The sequence below is a fragment of the Pogona vitticeps genome, chromosome 3, assembly GCF_051106095.1.
Source record: "Pogona vitticeps strain Pit_001003342236 chromosome 3, PviZW2.1, whole genome shotgun sequence".
Taxonomy (NCBI): Eukaryota; Metazoa; Chordata; class Lepidosauria; order Squamata; family Agamidae; genus Pogona; species Pogona vitticeps.
In genome coordinates this window covers 35,930,232-35,953,064 of record NC_135785.1, presented here as the reverse complement: position 1 = coordinate 35,953,064, position 22,833 = coordinate 35,930,232, and the positions used below count along the sequence as shown (strand labels likewise).

The 22,833-nt window shown below is 41.1% G+C and overlaps 1 protein-coding gene across 1 annotated transcript in view; it reads right to left on the bottom strand.

Annotated features, from left to right (window-relative positions):
* Window positions 1-22,833, bottom strand: part of CUL3 (cullin 3) — a 94,408-nt gene that overhangs the window by 4,798 nt on the left and 66,777 nt on the right. Inside the window, exons 10-14 of the mRNA XM_020795487.3 lie at window positions 22,305-22,412; window positions 12,854-12,978; window positions 12,254-12,350; window positions 10,857-10,991; window positions 7,684-7,870 (exon numbers count right to left, since the gene is read on the bottom strand). Coding sequence (XP_020651146.1) covers window positions 7,684-7,870; window positions 10,857-10,991; window positions 12,254-12,350; window positions 12,854-12,978; window positions 22,305-22,412 — 652 coding nt within the window. The remainder of the gene's footprint in view (window positions 1-7,683; window positions 7,871-10,856; window positions 10,992-12,253; window positions 12,351-12,853; window positions 12,979-22,304; window positions 22,413-22,833) is intronic.

The window sequence follows — 22,833 nt, the reverse complement described above, 5'->3', positions numbered from 1 at the left end:
GCAGTAATGTGTGGCAAAGGTAGACTGAATCGACCAAGTGGCAGCCTACCAAATGTCAAGAATAGATATACCTCTTTAAAAGGCTGTGGAAGCCACAACAGCTCTCATGGAATGTGCTGTTGGTAGGTAGGTAGGTAGGCATGCTTCAGTCTCGAGAGACTATGGTATCGTGCCCTGTATGGAGGACTCGGAACAGCGTCTAGTATGGCTGAGAAGGCCAATTCGAGAGTGACAATCTCTTCCACATTGAAGACAAATCCAATCTGTCCCCTGTCCAGCTCCCTGGTTTTGCTGCTTTTGTGACTTCCTCTTTGCCTCGGCCTGCTGGACAAGGGTCTCTTCAAATTGGGAGAGGCCGTGATGCAACGCCTGCCTCCAGGCTGAACGCTCAGATGTCAGAGTTTCCCATCTGTTGAGATCTATTCCTAAGGCCTTCAGATCCCGCTTGCAGATGTCCTTGTATCGCAGCTGTGGTCTCCCTCTGGGGTGATTTCCCTGCACTAATTCTCCATACAGGAGATCCTTTGGAATCCGACCATCAGCCATTCTCATGACGTGCCCAAGCCAACGTAGACATCACTGTTTCAGTAATGTATGCATGCTGAAAATTCCAGCTCGTTCTAGGACTACTCTATTTGGAACTTTGTCCTGCCAGGTGATACCAAAAATCCGTCGGAGGCAATGCATATGGAAGGTGTTCAGCTTCCTCTCCTGCCGTGCACAAAGGGTCCAGGACTCGCTGCAGTACAGGAGTGTGCTTAGGACACAGGCTCTATAGAACTGGATCTTGGTATATGCCATCAGCTTCTTATTAAGCCATATTCTCTTTGTGAGTCTAGAGAACATGGTAGCTGCTTTGCCAATGCATTTATCCAGCTTGACATCTAGAGAGAGGGTGTCAGAGATTGTTGAGCCAAGGTACACAAAGTCATGAACAACCTCCAATTCTTGTGTGGAGATGGTAATGGAGGTGAATCCATGCCCTGGCCCATGACTTGTGTTTTCTTCAGGCTGATTGTTAGTCCAAAGTCCTGGCAGGCCTTGCTGAAATGTGCTGTTACAGAGGATGGTATCGGCTTGTGAGAGAGTTGATAAGCAAGGTGTATGGTCGTGACAATCCATCGAGAGATGGTTTGAGAAGAGACCTGTGCGCCTCTGTGAGAAGCATGTGAAGTGACAAAGAGCCTATTAGATTTGGGAAAGGTAGTTCTGGAGACATAAAACGCCAGAGCTCATCTAACATTGAGCGAGTGTTCATGGTTGTTAGATGGTGACAGGAAGAAAGTAGGCAAAACAATAGGTTGCTTGAGATGAAATTTGGAGACAACTTTTGGGAGGAAAGAGACATCTGGGTAAAGAGTAACTTTGTCAGGGTGGAACTGAAAGTAGGGTGGGTCGACCTGAAGGGCAGCAAGCTCAGACACTCTGTGAGCAGAGGTAATGGTGACAAGGAACAAGGTCTTAAATGAAAGAAGACATTCAGATGTAGTTGAAAGCAGTTCAAATGGAAACAATGTAAGACGGCCTAAAATGGTGTGTAGTGACCACTGTGATGGTAAAGGAGGACAGATATATTGGATATACAGTGGTGCCTCGCATAACGAGTGCCTCGTATAGCGACGAATCCGCATAGCGATCCCTTTTCCAGGATCGCTAATGCGGAGGCATCGTGTCCGCCCCAATGGGTGAAAATCGCAAAGATCGGTAAGCGTTTTGCTTACCGATCTTTCCTTTGCGACACCAGAAAATCAGCTGTTCAGCAGCTCCAAAATGGCCGCGCGCAGCGTTTTCGCGCCCTCCCCTCGCTTACCGAGGGCACGAAAATGGCTGCCGGACCCATGAAACTTCGCTAAATGGTGAGTTTTCAGCCGATTTGGCTTTTTACTTTCCGTTTAACGAAGTTTTCACATAGCGAAGGTTGATCCGGAACGGATGAACCTCGCTATGCGAGGCACCACTGTATTGGATATATTCCCCTGAGGAACCACTTGAGAATAGGGTGCCAAAATAGCATGGCAGCATCTGAGTCCTTTGGTTGATATGCCATGATGGCCGAGATATAAACCTTGAGGGTAGAGAGTGAAAGGTCACGATTGAAGAGATGTGAAAGGAGGATTAGAAGTGCATGAAGAGTTGTTGGTGTAATAGGTGGATTATGGTGCATTGCAAATTTCTGAAAAGCAGCCCATCTGTAGACATAAAGTCTTGTGGTGGCAGGTTTACGAGCACTAGCTAGGATAATAGCTACGGAGGGTGAATTCTCCATGCTGTGAGGTGAAGAGTGTGGAGATTGGGATGGCATGTGTTCCCTTGATGTTGAGTGAGGAGGTGAGTGAGGAGGGGGAGGCAGTGGAGATGGACCGGAGCATAATGAACCATGGTTATCTGGGCCACCATGGGGCAATGAGGATGGAATCTGAGCGATCTTGGCGGAGTTTGACGATGGTTCTGAGAAGGAGAGGTATGGGAGGAAAGAGGTAGATATTCCCATGTGAGCTGCAAAAGCATCACTATGCACCTTGCTTAAGATCTAGCCTCTATTTTTCAGGCACAATCAGTTGTTTAAAATTTCAATTTCCACCCCTCTGAGTTGCTAACAAAACTTCTCTATATAACAGAATGTTATCTATTATATTTCTCTCTGGGCATTCAGGTGTTAATAAAGAGGGAGTTACCTTAACTTTCTCAAAGAACTGCATAGGGGTGGTATCCTCCTTCTGTTCCTTATCAAATGATGAATTAGTGGGGTTTTTCATAAATATAACTTCTGCCATTTCATCCATGTCAGAGTTTTCTTTTAAACTGGGGCTTTGGAGGTTACTTTCAGAAGTTAGGGATTCCATTTTTCCCTCAGGGATTGTTAACTGCTCTCCTCGGGAACATATTACTACAAAAGCACTCTGCACATGCTTAGTGAGGTCTAATCCGTTCAAACAAGGTGCAGGTATTTGATCAGAAATTGCTACATCCCAAATTCCAACTCAGTCTGTATAGTTTATCTTTACTTTAGCCATAGGTAAAATCACTGGCATAGAACTTATTCCCTTGATGGTAACAGTTTGATTTGGAAGTATTTGTTCTTTAGGAACCACATCAAGATGACATAGGGTTAGAGGTCTCATTAAAATGAATTTTCTCTCCAGAGTTCTGTAGTAAAATATTATCTGCCTTTATAAGAAAGCACTGAACGACTCTGGCTTGTGGCAAATCAGAATTTTCTGTTGTGCTAGTTGCCATGGAGACAGAACCATTGTTACAGCCTCCTTCAGTGGCTTCCATTGGTTTTATGCAGTAAACCTTTTTGGTTATCATCTTTTCCATTTTTATTTTTATTGTTCTTTATACAATTTGATTGAATATGCCCAAACTCGCTGCAGTTATAACACTGTAAGTCCTTCGATCATACTGAGGAGATCTATTAAACTTTTCCTCAGGGTTCATTCGCTTCAGCGGACTAGGCCCTGGCAACTTAGGTGAGATACTAAGCTGGCCATCTTTCCCTGACATTTTACTGTTGTAATTTTTATTGAATTGTTTCTTACTGTTGTCCCAGTTCTGCCTGTAAAATTGTACCTCAGAAAACTTAGGATCTCTAATCTCACTAATGGAATCAGCATATTCAGACACTTGTAATACATTTTTAGGATTTCTGTCTTTGACCAATTCCCCAGGCAAAATGGAATATTGTTCTAAACCAATCACATTTTTTCATTTGGTCTAGAGAAGTGACATTTTCACGTTCCACCCATTTGTCCAAACACTGAATCAATTTAGTCCCCAACCGGGTACAGTATAAGGTTCTCCAGTTTTTTTGATAAGGGAACGAAATTTTCTTCTAAGGTGTTCTGCATTTATGCCAAATCTAGAATATACTATTTTTCTATATGCCTCAAAATCTCTAGCTTGCTCTAGAGGCATCTGAGAAAAAAGATCAGCTAAATCTCCACTTATTTGTGTTCTCAAAACTAACATCCTTTCATCCTTAATCTCAAAGTTTTAGCATGCTCTATCAAATGAAATCAGGAAAGATTCAGCACAGTCTCCTTTCCTATATTGGAAAAATTTCTTTAGATCGATTTTTGAGAGATTTCCCTCACTAGAGTTGTTACTATTATTGTTATTTTGAGCAGCTAATTCTATTTTTTAAAATCTGTATTTGAAATTCCATTTGTCTGTTTTCTTGCTCAAATTCCCTTTCTTTTTCTCTCTGCCTTAATTCCAGCTCGCTTTCTCTTAATTCCATCTGTCTGGCCTCAGTCTTCTCCTTAAGCTCTATTTTTCTAGCTCTTTCTTCAACCCTCGCTTTCTCTCTGATCTCCAGTTCTTTAAGGCTGAATTCCTGTTATGACCTCCATTTTTCAAAATCTCGGGTGCTTAGGACACCTTGTTTTTCTGAGGCACCCTCACCAGTCTCCTCCTATTCCACTGGAGCTAGAGGGTCTCAATTTCCCTCCACTTCCTGAGGTAACATTTTGCCTCCTGACTCTCTTTTTGGCTATGTTTGGGTGGCATGTTTAAGTCTGAGTGAATTAGTCTTTAATTTCTGTCCTGCTTTTTAAAAAGACATGTCTTTCTGCTGTTTATTCCAGTAACTGTTGTTGCGCTTTACTCAGCAGTTCTCTAGCTCACAACCTTTTAGTTACTGTGTATGTCTGAACTATTCTTGCTCTCAGACACCAAAATAATTTTATTTTCAAGCCTCTAATTTTATTTTCCTATCACCTCAGATCTGCTTTGACCCCGTCTTCCGCTCTTATCAAACACTGCTCCCTTATCTCTCACAGCCTTGGATTTCAAGCTAGCCTACTGGGCCTCAAATCCTGAGATAAACAAAAAAAGAATTTTTTCCTTTAGAGTTGGTTCCCTATCTTTAGTTCCCCCAGATCTGGGTTCAGAAGCCCCACCACTAAGACCCTCCACAAAAGCTCCAGCAGGTCACCCACTTCTTTACCACAGTCCTCTGACTAAAAGGTACACGCAACTCCAGAAAATTCACTTTTAAACTTTGGCTTTATTGGATTATTTTGTCCCCCCCCCCGCTGGACACCAATTGTGGCATTTACTCTGTGGCCCCTGCTTGTTTCACCAAACACAGAGGTCACACGAGTATCCCAACATGCCATTTAACACGCTTCCACCAGCTGATCTCTTTATCAACCTATATTTCCTATGAAAGACTAAGGTCCATTCTGTACTGAACTTTTAAACAGAAACAGGTTTTGTTTTCGGAATAGTTCTTAAGCACATTCTTAAAGTTACACAAAGTTTCAGTATTTTTATTTTAACCTCTTCTATCTTAATACAGGTCACACTCCGACTAATCACTCCTTAAACACTCTCTCTGCCTCAAACCCCCAATTTTTTTTTTCCAGCTCTCTCTGACTAAACTAACAGATTCTGACTCACACCTCCCTTCTAGTTTCTGTGGCTCCACCTCCCAATGCTTTCATTGGTACATACAAATAATCTTCTACCTGGGCCAAAGCAGGGTGATCGCTACACATGTCGAGGCAGAAAGGATGAGGAAGATGTTGGTAAGTAGCTTTATCTTTTAGGAAGAGGTTTGTATTGTTGGTAAGGGTAAGTGTGAAGCCATTGGTATCATTGAGATGGATAATAAGGCTGTGTATTGTATGAACATACTGTTTTTCTCATTTTTTTGTAGGTTGTCTAATATTTCGTCTGTCTTTTTTGGTGAAAAGGCTGACTCCATCAAATGGTAAGTCTTCAGTGTGAAGACATGAGTCTTCAGAAATATTGGCTGAGCAGAGCCATATGTGTCTGTGAAGTGCAATAGCAGTGGCCATGTGTTTGGATGTAGCCTCTCTAACATGACAAGCAGTGATGCATTCTCGATGAGCTGCAACCATGGCCTCTTGGTGGAAGCAAGGCCACGGGCTTTGTATTCTTCAGGTGTGGACTGGAGGGCTTGGAGAGCTTTATTCCATAGATGACAGTGATATGCTCCCATGGCAGCTAGGTAGTTGGCAGCATGAAGTGTAAAAGAGGCAAGAGTAGACTCTACGGCCAATGATGTCAAACTTCCTGCCCTCTTTGTTACTGGGAGTTGCATTAGAGTGATAGTGAGCTCTATTTTGCATGGCATCGACTATAACTGAGTTGGGAGGTGGATGTTTGGAGAGAAAGGACACAATATCTCCATGTGTTTTATGCAAGTTCATGATACATCTGGAAATTTGCAGGACAGAGGAAGTTTTTGACCATGATTGTTTGATCAGTTTCAGAAGAGAAGGGATAAATCCCATATGGAGCGGAGGGGTTTGATCTTGATTGATACCCTCATAAACCTTGTCTGATTCTGTAGGGATTGGTTGTTGAACATATAGGTCCATAACCTTTGCAATACGGAGAATGAATTGTGAATAGGAGGAGAAATCCTCAGATGGGGACAGAGGATTGGTATCAGCTACATCTGAATCAGGAGTAGGTAGATTGGGTGGAGACTCCTGTGGTGGAGAGGAGTCAAGAGTTTCACTATCAGAGAGTTGAAGAAGTTGATAGGCTGCAGGCAGAGAAGACTGTCGGTATGGAGAGCTGGCAGTATGAGGATGTAGAGACGAGGGAGGATAATGTTGAGATTTGCTGGTACTATGTTTGGAATGAGCAGTAGGTAGTTTGAGTTAGCGAGTGCTGGTATTATTGAGAGGAGAAAGTGATGGTCCGGTATAGGTGGTAGTTACCTGTAGAGGAATACACGTGGGAGAGCATGGTCGGTTCAGTGGTCAGCAACGTTGATGGGTGAGGTTGCTTCGGTACAGTGGGTGGTTGATCTCGAAGTCTTAGATTTTGAGGAGGGCTTAGATTTTGAGGAAGCCTGTTCAAAATCATAGAGATGGATGGTTTGTTGGAAGAGGCAGCAGACAGAGGCTGAGAAATCGGTGTGGCCTGCATCAAAGGTGGTAGCGGACAGAGGGAATGATTCAAAAGGAAAGATCCAAGGCGCTGTTGTCTAAATTTGAGAGCTTGTTTCTTGAGATTTCTGCAGGCTTGACACAATGAGGGTTGGTGTGATTCCCCGAGGCAAAAAAGACAGGAGTCACGTCCGCCAGAGAGGGGAATTTTGTTAGGGCATGAGGTGCACTGTTTGAATGGCCCTGTAGGGGGCCATAAAATGGCGGGAAGGGGAGAATGGGAAAGGGAGGGGGCAGTAGATAAAGGGAAGAACAGTTTGGACAGTCTCTTACTGATTTCCCTCTAACTTTGTTTTCTCAGAAAACAAGTAGAAGCAAGGCGAATGGAGAGCTCGTCATGAGATGAAATCTTAGCGGTGGCAAAAAGGAACTGAGGGGATCGCCAGAAGGGGAGAACCATGTGTACTAGTGGGGTGGTCCTGGTGAGCACGTGATAAAGCTCTAGAATAATCCAGAAACCTCTGTGCAAGCGCAGATTAAACCCTATAGTGTGTATTCACAGAGACCACAAAGAAGAACCTGTTGCTCTAATCATATCAAGGAGGGATTGCTATTCATGAAACACTTCCACAGACACATTACACAACAGACAGCTACGTAGGCTTTCTCAGTCAAAGTGAGTCAAACAAATTTGCTTCCTCCTTGCCAGGTTGCCCTTCTGAGTCTCATCCTTTTGTTAGTGCTCCTGCAAAGCTAATTAGAAGTGAGAGAAGATGGAATCTAAATATGATAGGAGTGAAAGTGAACATACCTGTTTGAATCTTCACTCTGTGCAGTTTTGATGTGAACTGATCATTCACTGTAAATATATGTCCATTTTCTATTTCTTTTGATTTTGGCTCTTTTGTGAGTACCCGCTGTGTTGGCTTTCCACATGCAAGGGATTGTAGCGCTCGTACAAGCTCTCGTTCGGGGATATCCGTCTCTTGCTGTATTTCCTATATTAAGTTGAAACACTTATTTTTACTTTGCAAAGGAGGCTTTGAAGGAAAATTCAATAATGAAAAGCTTTGGATATGTCTTTCCACACTATTCAATCATGTCCAGGACTGTTGATTCACATTTAAAATATAACAATCAATTCAAATGCAGTAGGAATGTTAGTTTATTTGGTATAAACTTTTGTTGACTGCAGTCCACTTCAACAAATAAACGAGAATACAGTGGTGCCCCGCTAGACGCTTATCCCGCATGACGTCGAAATCGCTTGACGATGACATTTTTGCGATCGCTATTGCGATTGCAAAACGATGGTTCCAATGGGGGAAATCCGCTTTACGTTGATTAGGAGCTTGCTTCACGAACCGTTTGTTTGCAAAATGATGTATTTCCGGCTCCGCAAAATGGCTTCCCTCCCTTCTCAAAATGGCTGATTTACGGATGGAAGCTTCGCATTACAGGGAATTAGAACAGCTGATCAGTGATTCTCTATGAGCAATCTTTGCTGGACGATCAGGTATTTCCCCCACTGGAACACATTGACCGGTTTTCAATGCATTCCAGTGGGGATTTTTTCCCCGCTTGACGACGATTTCGCTTAACAGCGATTTTTCTGGAACGCATTATCATTGTCAACCGGGGCACCACTGTATACTAAATGTTAAGAAAGTGAGTCCTGACTATGCAAGTTATCACCATCATTCAGTCTTTTAAATCAGCGGTCCCCAACTTTTTTGGGACCGTGGACCTGCTCAGCCACCAAGGAAGGCATCTCCCCGCAGGTCCGCGCGCTCTCTCGGGCGCATGCACGAAGCGGTGGGGGAGTGCCTGCTCACCAGCGTGAGCACTCCCCCACCCCTTCGCGCATGCACAGGGGTGCCTGCACACATGCATGGCCACCCCTTCGCTTGTGCACTCAGGCATATGCACGAAGAGGTGGGGGAACGCTCATGCCAGCGCTGGCACGCGCACAAAGCAGCTGTGGGGAGGGGAGTGCCTGTGGCGGGGAGGTCTGTCTTTGTGGTCTGGTCTGGCTCATGCCACGGACTGGCAACGGGCCACGGACCAGGGGTTGACGGCCTCTGTTTTAAATAATACTGAGGTCTGCTAACTGCTGGTGTACCAAGTCAATAAATACGGGATACCCTGTTTGTTTGTTTGTTTCTTTAGAACAGTAGTACCCAACCTTGGGCCTCCAGATGTTCTTGGACTACAACTCCCAGAAGCCTTCACCACCACCTCTGCTGGCCAGGATTTCTGGGAGCTGAAGTCCAAGAACATCTGGAGGCCCAAGATTGGGGACCACTGCTTTAGAACACATATTCTGCCCTTTATTTTACAAGCCCAGGGCAGAGTAAAATAGTAAAAACAATATAAAAACCATTCAATATTTTAAAACTGTTTAAAAACTATATATAAACCAATAACAATAAGGAGGCTTCCACAGTCTGCTGCCTTAATCCCCAAAGGTCTTGGTGAATAACCATGTTTGAACTTGGTGTTGAAATGAAGTTTTCTGTTGGTGCCAGCTGAGCTACAGCCAAGAAAGTCCTCCTCTATGTCTCTGCACAGTGGCTCATTCCACTCTAGCAGATCATAGCAATCAGGCATCTGTGGGAAAAGTGGTCCAAGTTCCAAGCCTTCTAGGGTTGCACAGATTGTCATCAATTTATTTATTTATTTATTTGATTTATACCCCGCCCATCTGGTCTAAAAGACCACTCTAGGCGGCTATATCCTGAACCAAGATTGGAAGTTTACTGACAGCCAGTGCAATCCTTTCAGAACCAGTGTCCTATGGGCTGTGAAATGTGTTCTGCTAGCAGTCTAACTCTTCAAAAAAACCCCACTAGCTAGGGAAAAATCAGCTCAAAAATCCTGCCTCTTCATTTTTATATGTAAACTTAAAAATGCAACTCTACTCTCCAGATCCAAATGATCCAGTGGATGGGAAGTAAATGATTTGTATTTGAATCTGGTGCACAGCAGTTACTGTCTATGTAAGAGAAATATTTTTCAGAAAATATATGGAACATATTATAGAAGCAAGAAAGTTGCTTAAATATTGAACAGGATTTCCTTTAAGTTAAATGTAATGGCCAGGATCGACTATATTGCCTTACTGGAGTCACATAAAGGTAATTTATACAAGGGGAGGTACCCATTTACTAGGCTAGTCATCTTCCTCTGGTTCTTCCCCAGACTGTACCATCAACTGTATGGCTGTCTGCATGACTGAATGTGCAGGCAGAAGTCAAGAAACAAAAAACCCTGGTTGCATCACTGCCTTACATGCAAGCTTTTCTTAAACTAGGTTTTGAAAAATTTATTTGTGAAAACAACTTGTTTTTCAATTCACAAAACATTCACATGTGAGATTTTAAAAATAATGTTCACATGGAATTACACCATTCTATCATATGTGGTAAAACTTAACAGCAATATTTTACACTTCATTACAAAGGCAAAAGTAAGCATCTCTCCACCTCATTACATACCAAGTAAAAACTGGTGTACATAACAACAAAGATCATTGAAATATGCTTCTATAACTAAGAGCAACTATTGCAAACAAAAATATCTGGTTTTGTAACACTTTTACATCACCTAATAATTTAATGCAAATTTAAGCTATTATTTTCAATATGTAAAACAAAATAGGTAATTGATTAAATCCATCTGTACATAAGACCTCCCTTGAATCAAATAGATCTGCAGCACATAAAACATACTTAAGAGCTGAATCCAAGAGTTTTAAGTATGCAATCAATGCTGCTTGATCAGACTCACTAGCAAAGCATTTCTGAATGAGGATCAATAAGATCAATGGACACTCTACGTTAACAGCCCTCTATACAATGTACAGGAATGTCATATGTGAATGCTCAAAGGGATAATTAAATCCCTCCCCACTGTTGGAAGAAAATAATAAATTCAGGAGATATTTGCAATTTTAAAGATAGCACATAAAGTCACAGCTCCTACCTCAAAAGTGTATTTTTCTCTGTTGTTAAAGAGCATTAGTATCGTCATCTGGAAAGTGGAGACTTGCAATATGTGCTTCCTTGTGTTAGACCCAGTTACTTGGGCACCTCCTACACCAACTTCTGAGCCATCTTCCTGTTTTAATTTTAAACAGTCAAAAATTATTCTAGGAACATTGTGTTTTGCCCTTGGTTAATCTTTCTATGTACTTGACTGCAACATATTAATCTGCTGTCTGACTCATCTACTTGTAGACTGAAAACAATGATATTTATTTTCAGATATTTATCTGAATTTTCTTCCTCCAGAGGTTAAACATTTAGTTTTGTCTTCAGAAACAAAATAGTTTATAATCCTAATTTGTATTTTGTTTGTTTGTTTCCAAAGGTTGGCTGAAGATATGAGTGAGACAAATTTGGAACAGCAGAAATACAAAAACCAAAAGTCACAGACAGATTCTGGACTACACTATAAAGTAATATTTACTGGAACTATGAAGCAGGATGATAGGGTAAGAAAGAAAAATGATAAATACAAATGAATCCTGACTATTAAGAGAAAACTAACAAGAGATTTGAGACCCTACATTACATCAATGTGTACCACATGCTCACATTTACCATATTATTTAAGCTTAGTGAATGTCCCAAGATACTACCCTCAAAATTGTTAAATATAGGTTAACACTGGTATTATAAAGATTAGTTTGTTATATGAAAGACAAAAATTGTGATCGCCTAGAGTGGTCACAATTGACTAGGCGGGGTATAAATGAAATAAATAAATAAATAAATAAATTTGTCACTGAATTAAGTTCAATGTAAATAAATGCACAATTCAAAGGCCCAATGGGTTTATATGTAGGGACAGATTAACCTAACCCTTTGTTTTCCTGTTGTTTAGCAATAATAAGCTACTCTAGAGTAAGCCCACTGAACCAGTAGGGATTTGGGGAGTGAACTCCTCCATAGGTTCTACTGGTTCAAGTGGGCCTACTCTAGTTGTGACATACTTTAGTGTAGTAAGTTGCAACTACAGTAGGCCCATTTAAATCAATGGAACTTATGAAGCAGCTGACTCTCTAAATCACTGATTCAATAGGACTACTCTAGTGTGACTTACTATGCTAAACAGGATTTCAGCCAATATTACATGCATTTTTTCTACTTCTCTGTCAAATATGCCAGGATTTTCTTTTAATTTATAAAGTCTGAATAAAAAAAGTTCACATTTCTTTGAATATCTGCACTGCATAAGTAAATTATGTACTGTATGATGCTACAGCACTGACTATACATATTTCTATGCATACTTTTCTCCAATATAGAAATATTCATATACATTTTTTAAACTGAAGAACATTACTTTTCTCCATTCATAATAGACAAAACACTTACTTTTTTAACAGGACCATAAAAGGTGGCATTGAGATCTGCAGAACCCATGTGATGCTGGAGTGTCAGCTGTCGTCCACTATGTTTGGCTAAATAAAATCTACAAAATTCAAGAAGTTGAATGGTTATTTGATTGCTCACATTTTAAACTATGTATACAAAACCCTCCATCACTATAAATATTTAGTATTTTGTGACAGATAATATGACAAACAACCATCAACTTTTATAAACAGTTGATGTAAAAATTGTGGACAACTTCAACAAAGTCACAGTACAAATTGAGGACTTTCCAAGTCTTGAAAAACAGTTTGTCCGACATCATTGGAAACAGGTAGTACCAATTGTGCTCTCATATGTTACAAACAATTACATGGAAACCAAAGGAATGCCTGAGGCCATCCTGTTCTTCCTCAGCCCTCTTGCATCACTATGTGAAGCAGTCTTCAGAAGTCATTTCAGTGCATCGTCACTAGTTGCAATTGACAGAGGAACTTAAGAGATCCAAATGTGCCTACAGAAGATCTTAACATACATACAATCTTGCCTATTTATAAATCCATTTTTAAAAAAATTCCCACCAAAATTTTAACTATTCCTTACCTCCTAAATATTTCAAAAGCGTGTCTGGGGGCTGGGGGAATGTTGCATTTTGGTGTGGCTGACTGAGTGGGCCAATAGCCCGTTGTGAGAACCCGCACTGTCAGATCAACACCATTTAATGAGACCTGCACAAATAAAGACAAAACCACATTGTATTCTTTTACACCTTCTCAGTCTCCAAACACAAGGAAACATCTAGCTTGTTATTCAAAGGAGACATGGCTACCTTATTACATGTAGCGGCCCAGGAAAATAAACAGATCATGTGAATCACCCCCTGAATTAGATGGCATGAAACAGAATACAGAAGATGGCATGAAACAAAATGGATGTGCGTGTGTGCAAACCAAAAATCCATAGCAAATAAATACTTTTTAGAAAGTTACAGAAGGTCTATCTCTCATAACTAATTATGAATATAAAACAAACAATGAAGGTGAGAACGACTATAAACATTCTTTGCATTAAAACTTTTTTCTAAAAATACAGTCTAAACATGGGCTGGCAGACAGACATCTTATTCATTTATTCCATAGCTCTTCTTGCATTATACAACTGACAATTTGTTTTTCATTAAACAAGCATAATACTTCATATTTTCCTTCCCATATTCTTTACAATGCTTTTCTTAAGCTTCCAGATGTGACAGTAAAAAATACCTTTTATTTGGAAGAAATTGTGACTTTTATAAAAACAGACTGAAAAAGATTTAATGCTATCATTCACATAACAGAATCAATAATTTTTCAATATAGTATCTTCTTGCTCTTTTCAATCTTAATCTAATCCCAACACTGATTACAAACACTAATACCATGATATAAGAAGGCCCAGCTGCTCATAGTGCTCTATCAATGTTATTAGCCATGATAACTGAATGGACTGTCTAGGTTCAGAGGCTAATATAAACTGTCAGTCATAATTGAGGAACCTGTCAAAAGATGGGGGTCAAGTGCTCCCAAAAGAACTTTTGGCAGGCCACTCATGGACACTTGGCAATGCCAAGAGATAAAGCCACAATGGAGAAGAGCTTCCTGCCCAGATTGTCCAATTTTCTGCCCTCCCTGTCTTGAGAGGACTTGATGATGATGCAAGTTGAGGGTGGGTGTTAAAAAAGAAAGGTACAGACCTGAAGCTCAACATCAAAAAAACTAAGATCATGTCCACTGGCCCCATCACCTCCTGGCAAATAGAAGGAGAAGATATGGAGGCAGTGACAGATTTTACTTTCTTGGGCTCCATGATCATTCCAGACGGTGACAGCAGCCACGAAATTAAAAGACGCCTGCTTCTTGACAGGAAAGCAATGACAAACCTAGACAGCATCTTAAAAAGCAGAGAAATCACCTTGCCGACAAAGGCCCACATAGTCAAAGCTATGGCTTTCCCAGTAGTGATGTATGGAAGTGAGAGCTGGACCATAAAGAAGGCTGACCGCCGAAGAATTGATGCTTTTGAATTGTGGTGCTGGAGGAGACTCTTGAGGGTCCCCTGGACTGCAAAGAGAACAAACCTATCCATTCTGAAGGAAATCAACTCTGAGTGCTCACTGGAAGGACAGATCCTGAAGCTGAGACTCCAATACTTTGGCCATCTCATGAGAAGAGAAGACTCCATGGAAAAGACCCTGATGTTGGCAAAGTGTGAAGGAAAGAGGAGAAGGGGACGACAGAGGACGAGATGGATGGACACATGTTATCGAAGTTACCAACATAAATTTGACTAAACTCCGGGAGGCAGTGGAAGACTGAAAGGCGTGGCGTGCTCTGGTCCATGGGGTCACAAAGAGTCGGACATGACTTAACGACTAAACAATAACAACAGACCTGGTATAGCTTTTTGGTTTTCCTGTAGGTGGGGATTATGGAGGAGAGTGTATGCCAGGATTTGCTATGTGGAAGAATGATGGTTGTACAAGGATGGCCACCAAAGGTGGGGGATGTGAAGAAGCTGTCTGTGCTGAGGTAGCATGTAGGGACTGTGCATCTGATGCTGGGTTGTCAGGGCTGACTTGAGTTTCAACAGTGGAAAGAAGATTAGTAACAATTTTGAGCAGATGGATAGAGGCTGTGGGGGCGACCTGCTCTGATGCATAGATAACGTTTTCTAGAAGAAAGCCTGGAGGTGTAGCTGTCAGTTCCAAAGGGCTAGCTTTGGAATATGCGGCCATTTCTCCACCATATGGCCCCCTATGAGACAGAAGAGGTATAATGGCCATCCATATGTGGTATTTTACTTCTGTACTGAGCACACTTCTTACAGAAGACAGTAGAGACAACTGTGTAAGGTAGTCAAAGCCAAGATCAAGTTTATTAAGGGAAAGTTGAGGTTGCACCCAAGATAAGATGTAGAAAGAGTTACCAGGTTGAATGGAAAAATGAAAGAAAAGTAATAAAAGAGCCAAAGTTTCTTAACCAGAATGACTGGATTGGAAGAAATGTTCCAAGATTGCTGACAAAACAGCAGATGAAAATGAACTTAAGGCAAGGTGTACTTATACTGGCAGGCAGGTGGGCAGGAATTCCGCCAAAGGTCCTTTTGTTTTAGCTTTGGAACATGTATGTACAGGACAAACACATATGTGTATTGTACAGAGACCCTGATAAAGAAATATCCATTTAGTAAGGATCAATGTAGATTAGACCAGTGGTTCTTAACCTTTGTTACTCTGATGTTTTTGAACTGGAACTCCAGAAACCCCAGCCAGCACAGTTGGTGGTGAAGGCTTCTGGGAGTTGCAGTCCAAAATTCCTGAGTAACCCAAGGTTAAGAATCAGTGGATTAGACATATATTTTTGACTCTTCACAGTAACCAGTTGTGGAAGCAGCTGCATGATTCCCATATTGTTTTGTAGAGGGGGTTTAATCTCTTCTCTTACACGTTTTCCAAATGAAAATAGGCCCTCATGGCTCTTATCTGCCCCATTATACAGGTCTCATTCATTCAGACAGATTGTTTTCTATGCATCCTAGAATATAGTATCAGATACAAAAGAGCAAGTTTGTTCAAAAGTGTTAAGATGTGAAGAGCTCTAAAATGTAACTCTGATGACCCAGGGATTCTGATGCTTTTAACAATACATGTATCAGAAAAAAGCTTTAACTGGACACAGTGATCCCTAAAATACTGCTAGATGTTTGATTATTATACTGCTTCCCACCACAAAGGCAGGTTTGTGCCATCTGCTGGTGAAGCAGTTCAGTTAGGAGATTTAAGTTTTCAAATATTCCAGGCACTATTCTATCAAACTGCTAACACACTATAAAATAGGACTTAACTGACAGTTTACTTTGTTATAGGAATACAAGTTAAGGCAGTTTTGAATTAATTTTCCCATAAAACGTAAAATCAGTTCAGCATACTGTATAATATACTTTGCTGTTTTTGAGTGTGCAACAAACTTCTATTACTGACAAGTAACAAAGTACAATATTACAAGCATTTACTTCTCCTGTGGAGTCCAGAATGCAACAAGAAAACTTTTGCGAGAGGCAGCTACCATTACATGGAGTAGTGAAAGCATTAGGAATGGCTCAAACTTGTTTCTCTTGCTGGGAATGTACTTTCTTTTCCCCCCATTTAGGGCAAAGGCATGAGAGGGCAGAGAGGAGAAGATAAAAATATAAAATAGAAGATAAAAATGGCCGCCTAGAGTGGTCTTAAGTGACTAGATAGGTGGGATATAAATAAAATAAATAAAAATAAAATAAAATAAATAAAAACCTGTGTACAATTAGTGCAATGTTTTCTTTTGCCTTCAAAGCAACAATGCCTTGCAGCTGTGGATGCTCCAGGATTCAGTGGGAATCAGAACAGTGCTAGGCTTCAGCTCCCAGAAAACTTCATCTCATATCTGGCCCTGAATTTCAATTTCCTTTAATATCATGGCACCAATGTCCCTTCCCCTCACCACCTTGTTCCAGTTTACTGCTTCCTCCCTTCCCTCCCTCCCCTTTCTGGAACATCTGCTTACAGCAACCAGAAAACAAATGCTTACAGCTGGCAAACAACTGACTCCCCATGCTGATCCTGTCACTAATTTAATGCTGCGGGCTCTGCTCTTCAAGAGTAATGCAGCAGTTAAGTTGCATCAATCCTTATGTACTTTCCTTCCCAAAGGCTAGCCACAGCAGTTCCTGACAACCTGCTGAAGCTCCCTGCTCTCCTCAACATCTGAAGCATGCTCCTCTATGTACATGTGCTATATAAGGTGACACCTTTGCTTAGCTCACCTTCTTCCTCTGTGACATCATTGCTGCTATGACTTAACTGCCTTCATCCTAATTTCCTCCTCTGACATTGACTTCACCACTCAGTACCTTGGCTACTGTGTCTTTATCTAATCCTCACCAACAACAACTCTGTTAATCACCCAAGGATTTTCCACAGTCTGACCACGAAAGAAAACAAACTTCATACACCTTCTCCATGTTTCACATCTTGATTTTTTCTACGACACGAAATCAAATGATGTTGTCTTTCCCTTTATAAAATTTTGAGAATATAAAATAACTTCTCTGCTCCTTGATCAGTACAAATGCTTCACTGTTACTTGTAAAACATTCCAAGGTAAGGGCAAGAACTGCCGGTTTGGCAGATTGTAATTTGAATAAACAAGTGTTTGGCACTTCACAGCTCCGTCCCATCCAGCGGGCACCCACTCAGAGGTGGGGCTGGGAAGTGCCGAATGCAGTTACCTGTTTGGCAGAAGGACAAACCAGCATAAACTGCTGGTCATGCCCATCTGTAACCTCCACCCTTTCTCTTTCTGCACTCCAATTTGGACAATTCCTGTCCTCTTAAGTTCATTCTTCCAGCTCCATGACCACGAGTTGACCAATCTCTTACTTTTTCAACTGCTAGCTGCACTGTCCTTTACTACTCTTTTTTCCTAGAACCAATTCTAGAACCTCCTTCGCAATACCAGCACTGTACCTCACTCTCACTTAATCTACTTTTCCACAACAAAATCTTAGTCTTCATTTGTCACTGAGCCACAGCATAAATTTCTCTAACAGAACTGTATATTGATATTTTCTGTTATTTCTGCTATTTTCTTCTCCCCCTTCTCTGTTACTTCCCTGCATGTTGAACGTCAATGTAGAAGTTCTTCAGGGCACAGCACTACCTTCTTTTTGTTAATTTGTAAAGTATTATACTCATTTGAATTTAAATAACCTATTCCTTTAAAAGGCCAACATTTTTAGCTTTTATAGGCTGAGAAGATCTGTTTCAAACTATACAGGAAATGTATTTGCGAGGGCTTTCACGGCCGGGATCTAATGGTTGTTGTGATTTTTTCGGGCTCTTTGGCCGTGTTCTGAAGGTTGTTCTTCCTAACATTTCGCCAGTCCCTGTGGCCGGCATCTTCAGAGGACAGCACTCTGTGCTCTGGTGCTGTCCTCTGAAGATGCCAACCATAGAGACTGGCGAAATGTTAGGAAGAACAACCTTCAGAACACGGCCAAAGAGCCCGAAAATCCCACAACAACCATTATACAGGAAATATCCACTGGAACATTGGACACCTCTGTAAAAGTAGAATGAGAACTTCAGGTAATTTAATCACTTTCCCACTCCACCTCAAGACACAAAATGACAAAATAATTTGCATAAATCTGCTGAATAACATAATTTATTCAAGCTGCAGAACTGGAGCAGATTGAATGTAGAACATCAAAAATTTTGATCCTAATTCCCACAGCCCTGACTTCACCTCTGTTAAAAAGAGAAAATAAGAGCATGTAGACTATTATGGTAGTTGCTATCACAAGTCTTTCTGCTCAGAGTTTCTTTGGGAAGCCAATCACATTTACTTGTCTGATAATAGTGGAAAACAAAAAACAAATCAGTTGAAAGAGTAAAGAGAGACAAGTGGAGAAAGGAATACAGTGGTGCCTCGCAAGACGAGTGCTTCGTTTTATGACAAAATCGCATAACAACGAAGTTTTTGCGATCGCAAAAGCGATTGCAAAACAATGTTTCCTATGTTTTTTTTTTCACTTTGCGATGATCGGTTCCCTGCTTCACTAACCGATTATCGCAAAACGATTTTCACAGAGCTGATTGGCAATTTCAAAATGGCCGCCGGGTAAAAAAATGGCCGCCCGCTGTTTTCTGGGACGGATTCCTCGCTGCACGGGCAGCGAAAATGGCTGCACTATGGAGGATCTTCGCTAGACGGTGAGTTTCAAGCCCATAAATCGGGTTTTAATGCGTTTCTATGGGCTTTTTAAAATCGCTTTACGATGTTTCGTTCTACAGCGATTTCAATGGAACGAATTAACATCGTAATGTGAGGCACCACTGTACCTAAAATAACAAGTACAAAATGCAACGGAGGAAGTATAAGGTCAACCCATTTTCAGTTGAACGTGCAACCAGAAAGCTGAATCCAAAATAGTTTGTGTTGAAATAAAGTCAGTTGATAAAATTTCAAAGTCCTTTTGAATATGTATTTCAGCTTAATTTACATATGCTATAATATGCCATGATTTTAACACAGCGGTCCCCAACCTTTTCAGCCCCATGGACCAGATGGGGAAGGCGGGGCACCCCCTGCGCTTGTGCACATGTGCGAAGGCGTGTGCGCCCACTTGTGCGCATAGGGTTGCACAGTGCTCATGCGGGTGCACGCATGCTTGCACGCAGGCACAAACAGGCTGTGCGGGGGTGAGTGTATGCAGGGGGCGGGGCGGGAGGTCTCTCTGCGCAGCCTGGTCCGGCTCAGGCCACAGACTGGCACCGGGCCACGGACTGGGGGTTGGGGGCCTCTGTTTTAACAGATAGTAACAGGAAAGATATTTGTTAGCAAATAATCATTCTACCTGGATCTTTGTCAGACTCTATACCCTAATTATACAGCCCTGGAAGACAAATATATTTTTATTTTTAAACGGCACTGAGATTTCAATGATACTTTCTGTGTCTGCTACAACGAGACCCCCCCCCCAAAGGGTCCCTAGTTTCAGAGGGGAACTGAGAAATAGCCATCACATCAATGACAAGCAGCAGGTGCACAAAATTATTTACTCCAGAAACAGGAGGATAATTATGAAATATTAAGAACAGAGGATTCTTTGGAGATGGGGTGTACTCAGAATTAAGTACCTTTAATGACAGCCATGAGATAGCCCTGCAATGGCTGTTCGCACTTCAGTAACCTATCATTTCAATTACTGCTGTGTATCATACACATCTATCCATGGAAACAGTACAATATTTAGTTAAAGGAATCTGGGGTACAGTGGTACCTCAGTTTACGAACACCTCAGTTAACATAATTTTCAGTTTACGAACAAAAATCCATTAAAAATAATACCTCGGTTTACGATTTTTTCCCCACAATATGAAGCAAGTTTGCATTGCGCCTGGGAGGTTTATAGTGCTGCCCCTGTGCATGCATTCCTATGAGAAACCGCGTTTTGGTTTGCAAATTTTTCACATTATGAAACGTCCCGGAGAATGCATTAAATTCATAAACAGAGGTACGCCTGTAGTTAGGACTGCTAGAGTGACAGGTCTATAAGATCCTATCACATGCTGTTTGCATTGCACCAGCTACCAGTCCATTTTCAGGTCCAATTTAAAGCCCTGTTTTTATTGTCAAAACCCCAACTGGCTTGTGGCCTGAAGAACTATCTCCTCTCATTTCTACCTACCCAGGCTCTCAGGCCACCATCCAAGATACCTCTGCCAAATGAGGTGAGGTGAGTAGCTACAAATAATGGGACGTTTTCAAAAGTGATTATTTTGGTGTACTCTCCCGAGAAAAGGTCACCTGCATCAAGATTATTGTGGCTTTGGGCCAGGTGAAATATTTTTCTTTCTTCCAGGGATTTAAGAATTATTAGTGCTTTTAGTTCTCTGTATTATTATTTTTCCCTTTCACTGGTAATTTTGCTATGTTGTTTTATATACTACTGATTTTATCTCATGCTATTTTATTGTGATTTTAAATTTGTGCTTTTCAAGATAATTGTAAACTTTGGGTACTGTGATATAAACATACAGCAAATAAATAAATAAAATGTGATAATGACATGAACAGAGCAAGACTTAATTCGTGAACTAACATTCAAGCTATTCAAGTGAAAGCATTGAAATCCTTTTCATGTAGTTGATCTACTCTGTGTTCCTCATTACCAGTACAAGTAGTTCTGGAATTAACTCCATAAGCATGCTACCATAGTAGAACTGCTTGTTTGTACAGCAAGCACATGGATATAGCAATTACATCTGGGCTGTTGTGACTGGCAGCCTGGATACACCAGCAGCTGTCTTGATTATTTGTAGATTGTACCTCTATACAGTCCTTACCAAATTGAGTGTCAACATGGTTAGAGGGAGTACTTAGAGGGAAGTAGTCTCACTCTCTTCCACTGCTACTTCCTCCAAACAACCAACAATGAGCCTTAAGAGGTAAAGTTCTTGTTTGTGCATAGGCTTTAAATAGGAGCAAGAACCCATGTGGGCAGAAACCACTCTTCTTCAAACTCACTGCTGGCTGTATGGAGAAAGTAATATTAGGCTTTCTCTTCTGTGTTGATGCTGAATAGGGCTATTACCATATTTTTCACTCCATAAGATGCACCTGACTATGAGACGCACCTAATTATGGTGCGAAAAATACGGTACATCGAATCTTTCTTGGAGGAAGCCATTGGAGACCTCCTAGGGGTCCCCCGTTGCCGCAGAATCAAAAAGGCAGGGAGAAAGGACGGGAAATTTGAATCTCCCGTCCTTTCCCCCTGCCTTTTTGCCTTTGGAGGTCTGCAAGGGCTCCCTCCAATGTTGGGGGAAAGCCCTTGCAGACCTCCTGGGGGTCTGATAGTGGTGGCGGGGGACCCCCAGGAGGTCTCCAAGGGATTCCTCCAAGCCATCAGAGACCTCCTGGGGGTCCCCCACTGCCGCGATCGGACCCCCAAGAGGTCTCCAAGGCTTTCCGCCAACATCGGAGGGAGCCCTTGCAGAAGTGTACTCACTCCATAAGATGCACACACTCCTCCCCCCCAATTTTGGGGGGAAAGTGTGCCTTATGGAGCAAAAAGTATGGTATTTATTTATTAGATTTATACCTCGCACCATCTGGCAGCCTGGGTGGCTAACAACAACAAGACAAACAACACAATATTAAAACACAATAAGAATAAAATAATACAAACATTCAACAGATACAGTAACTAGTAGGCTAGTATCAACAGTGAAAGTTAAGATGGTGCTATATGGAACCAACTACTGTGACTGCTTTTGAAAAGTCCATAGAAACTAACAGCTTCAAAAATATCACTAAGCTTACTGCCAAAAGCTTGCAATTATATGTATATTAAGAAGGAACTTGAATAGCTCTCAGAGTTTTCAGAGAAAGGAGAAAAAATATGTTTTTGAAGGTTCTAAGAAATCAAAAGTTCAGATGTGGGTGATAGAGCAAACAAGTAATTTATTTCTTACCCCTGTGGCTTGTAGATGTTGTCTGAATTCATCCATTGTTGTGTTGGAGATACTCATGTCCCGAAACATTCCTTCCAGTTTTGATGTGAACTGACATCCACATTCAGTCTGCAAAAATAAGAATAGTATTTAGGACATATGCTTTAAAATTATATATAGTACTTATAAACCAGATATTTAGAAATAGAATATCACAAAACAGAGAGTACTTTGTACATTCTCACTAACTTACAAAAAAAAATTAATACTCTCTCTTTCCAAGTATTAGTACATGGAATTAAAGAACAGCAATAAATGCTTTTTCCAAGATAAAAAAAATTAATTCCTTTTTTAATTTTATTAGAGCAGTAAATATTTCAAATGGGAAAATAATCATAGTAAAATATGCCATGATTCCCTCCAATCTAATAAATTACACAGGAAAAATATCAAATGCTGTCAAAGTAGCAGAAAAACCTGCCATGCCAAGTCTTAAAAAACAAAACAAAAAAATGCACATGGAATTAAGAGAAAGCCAGTGCTCCTTTAA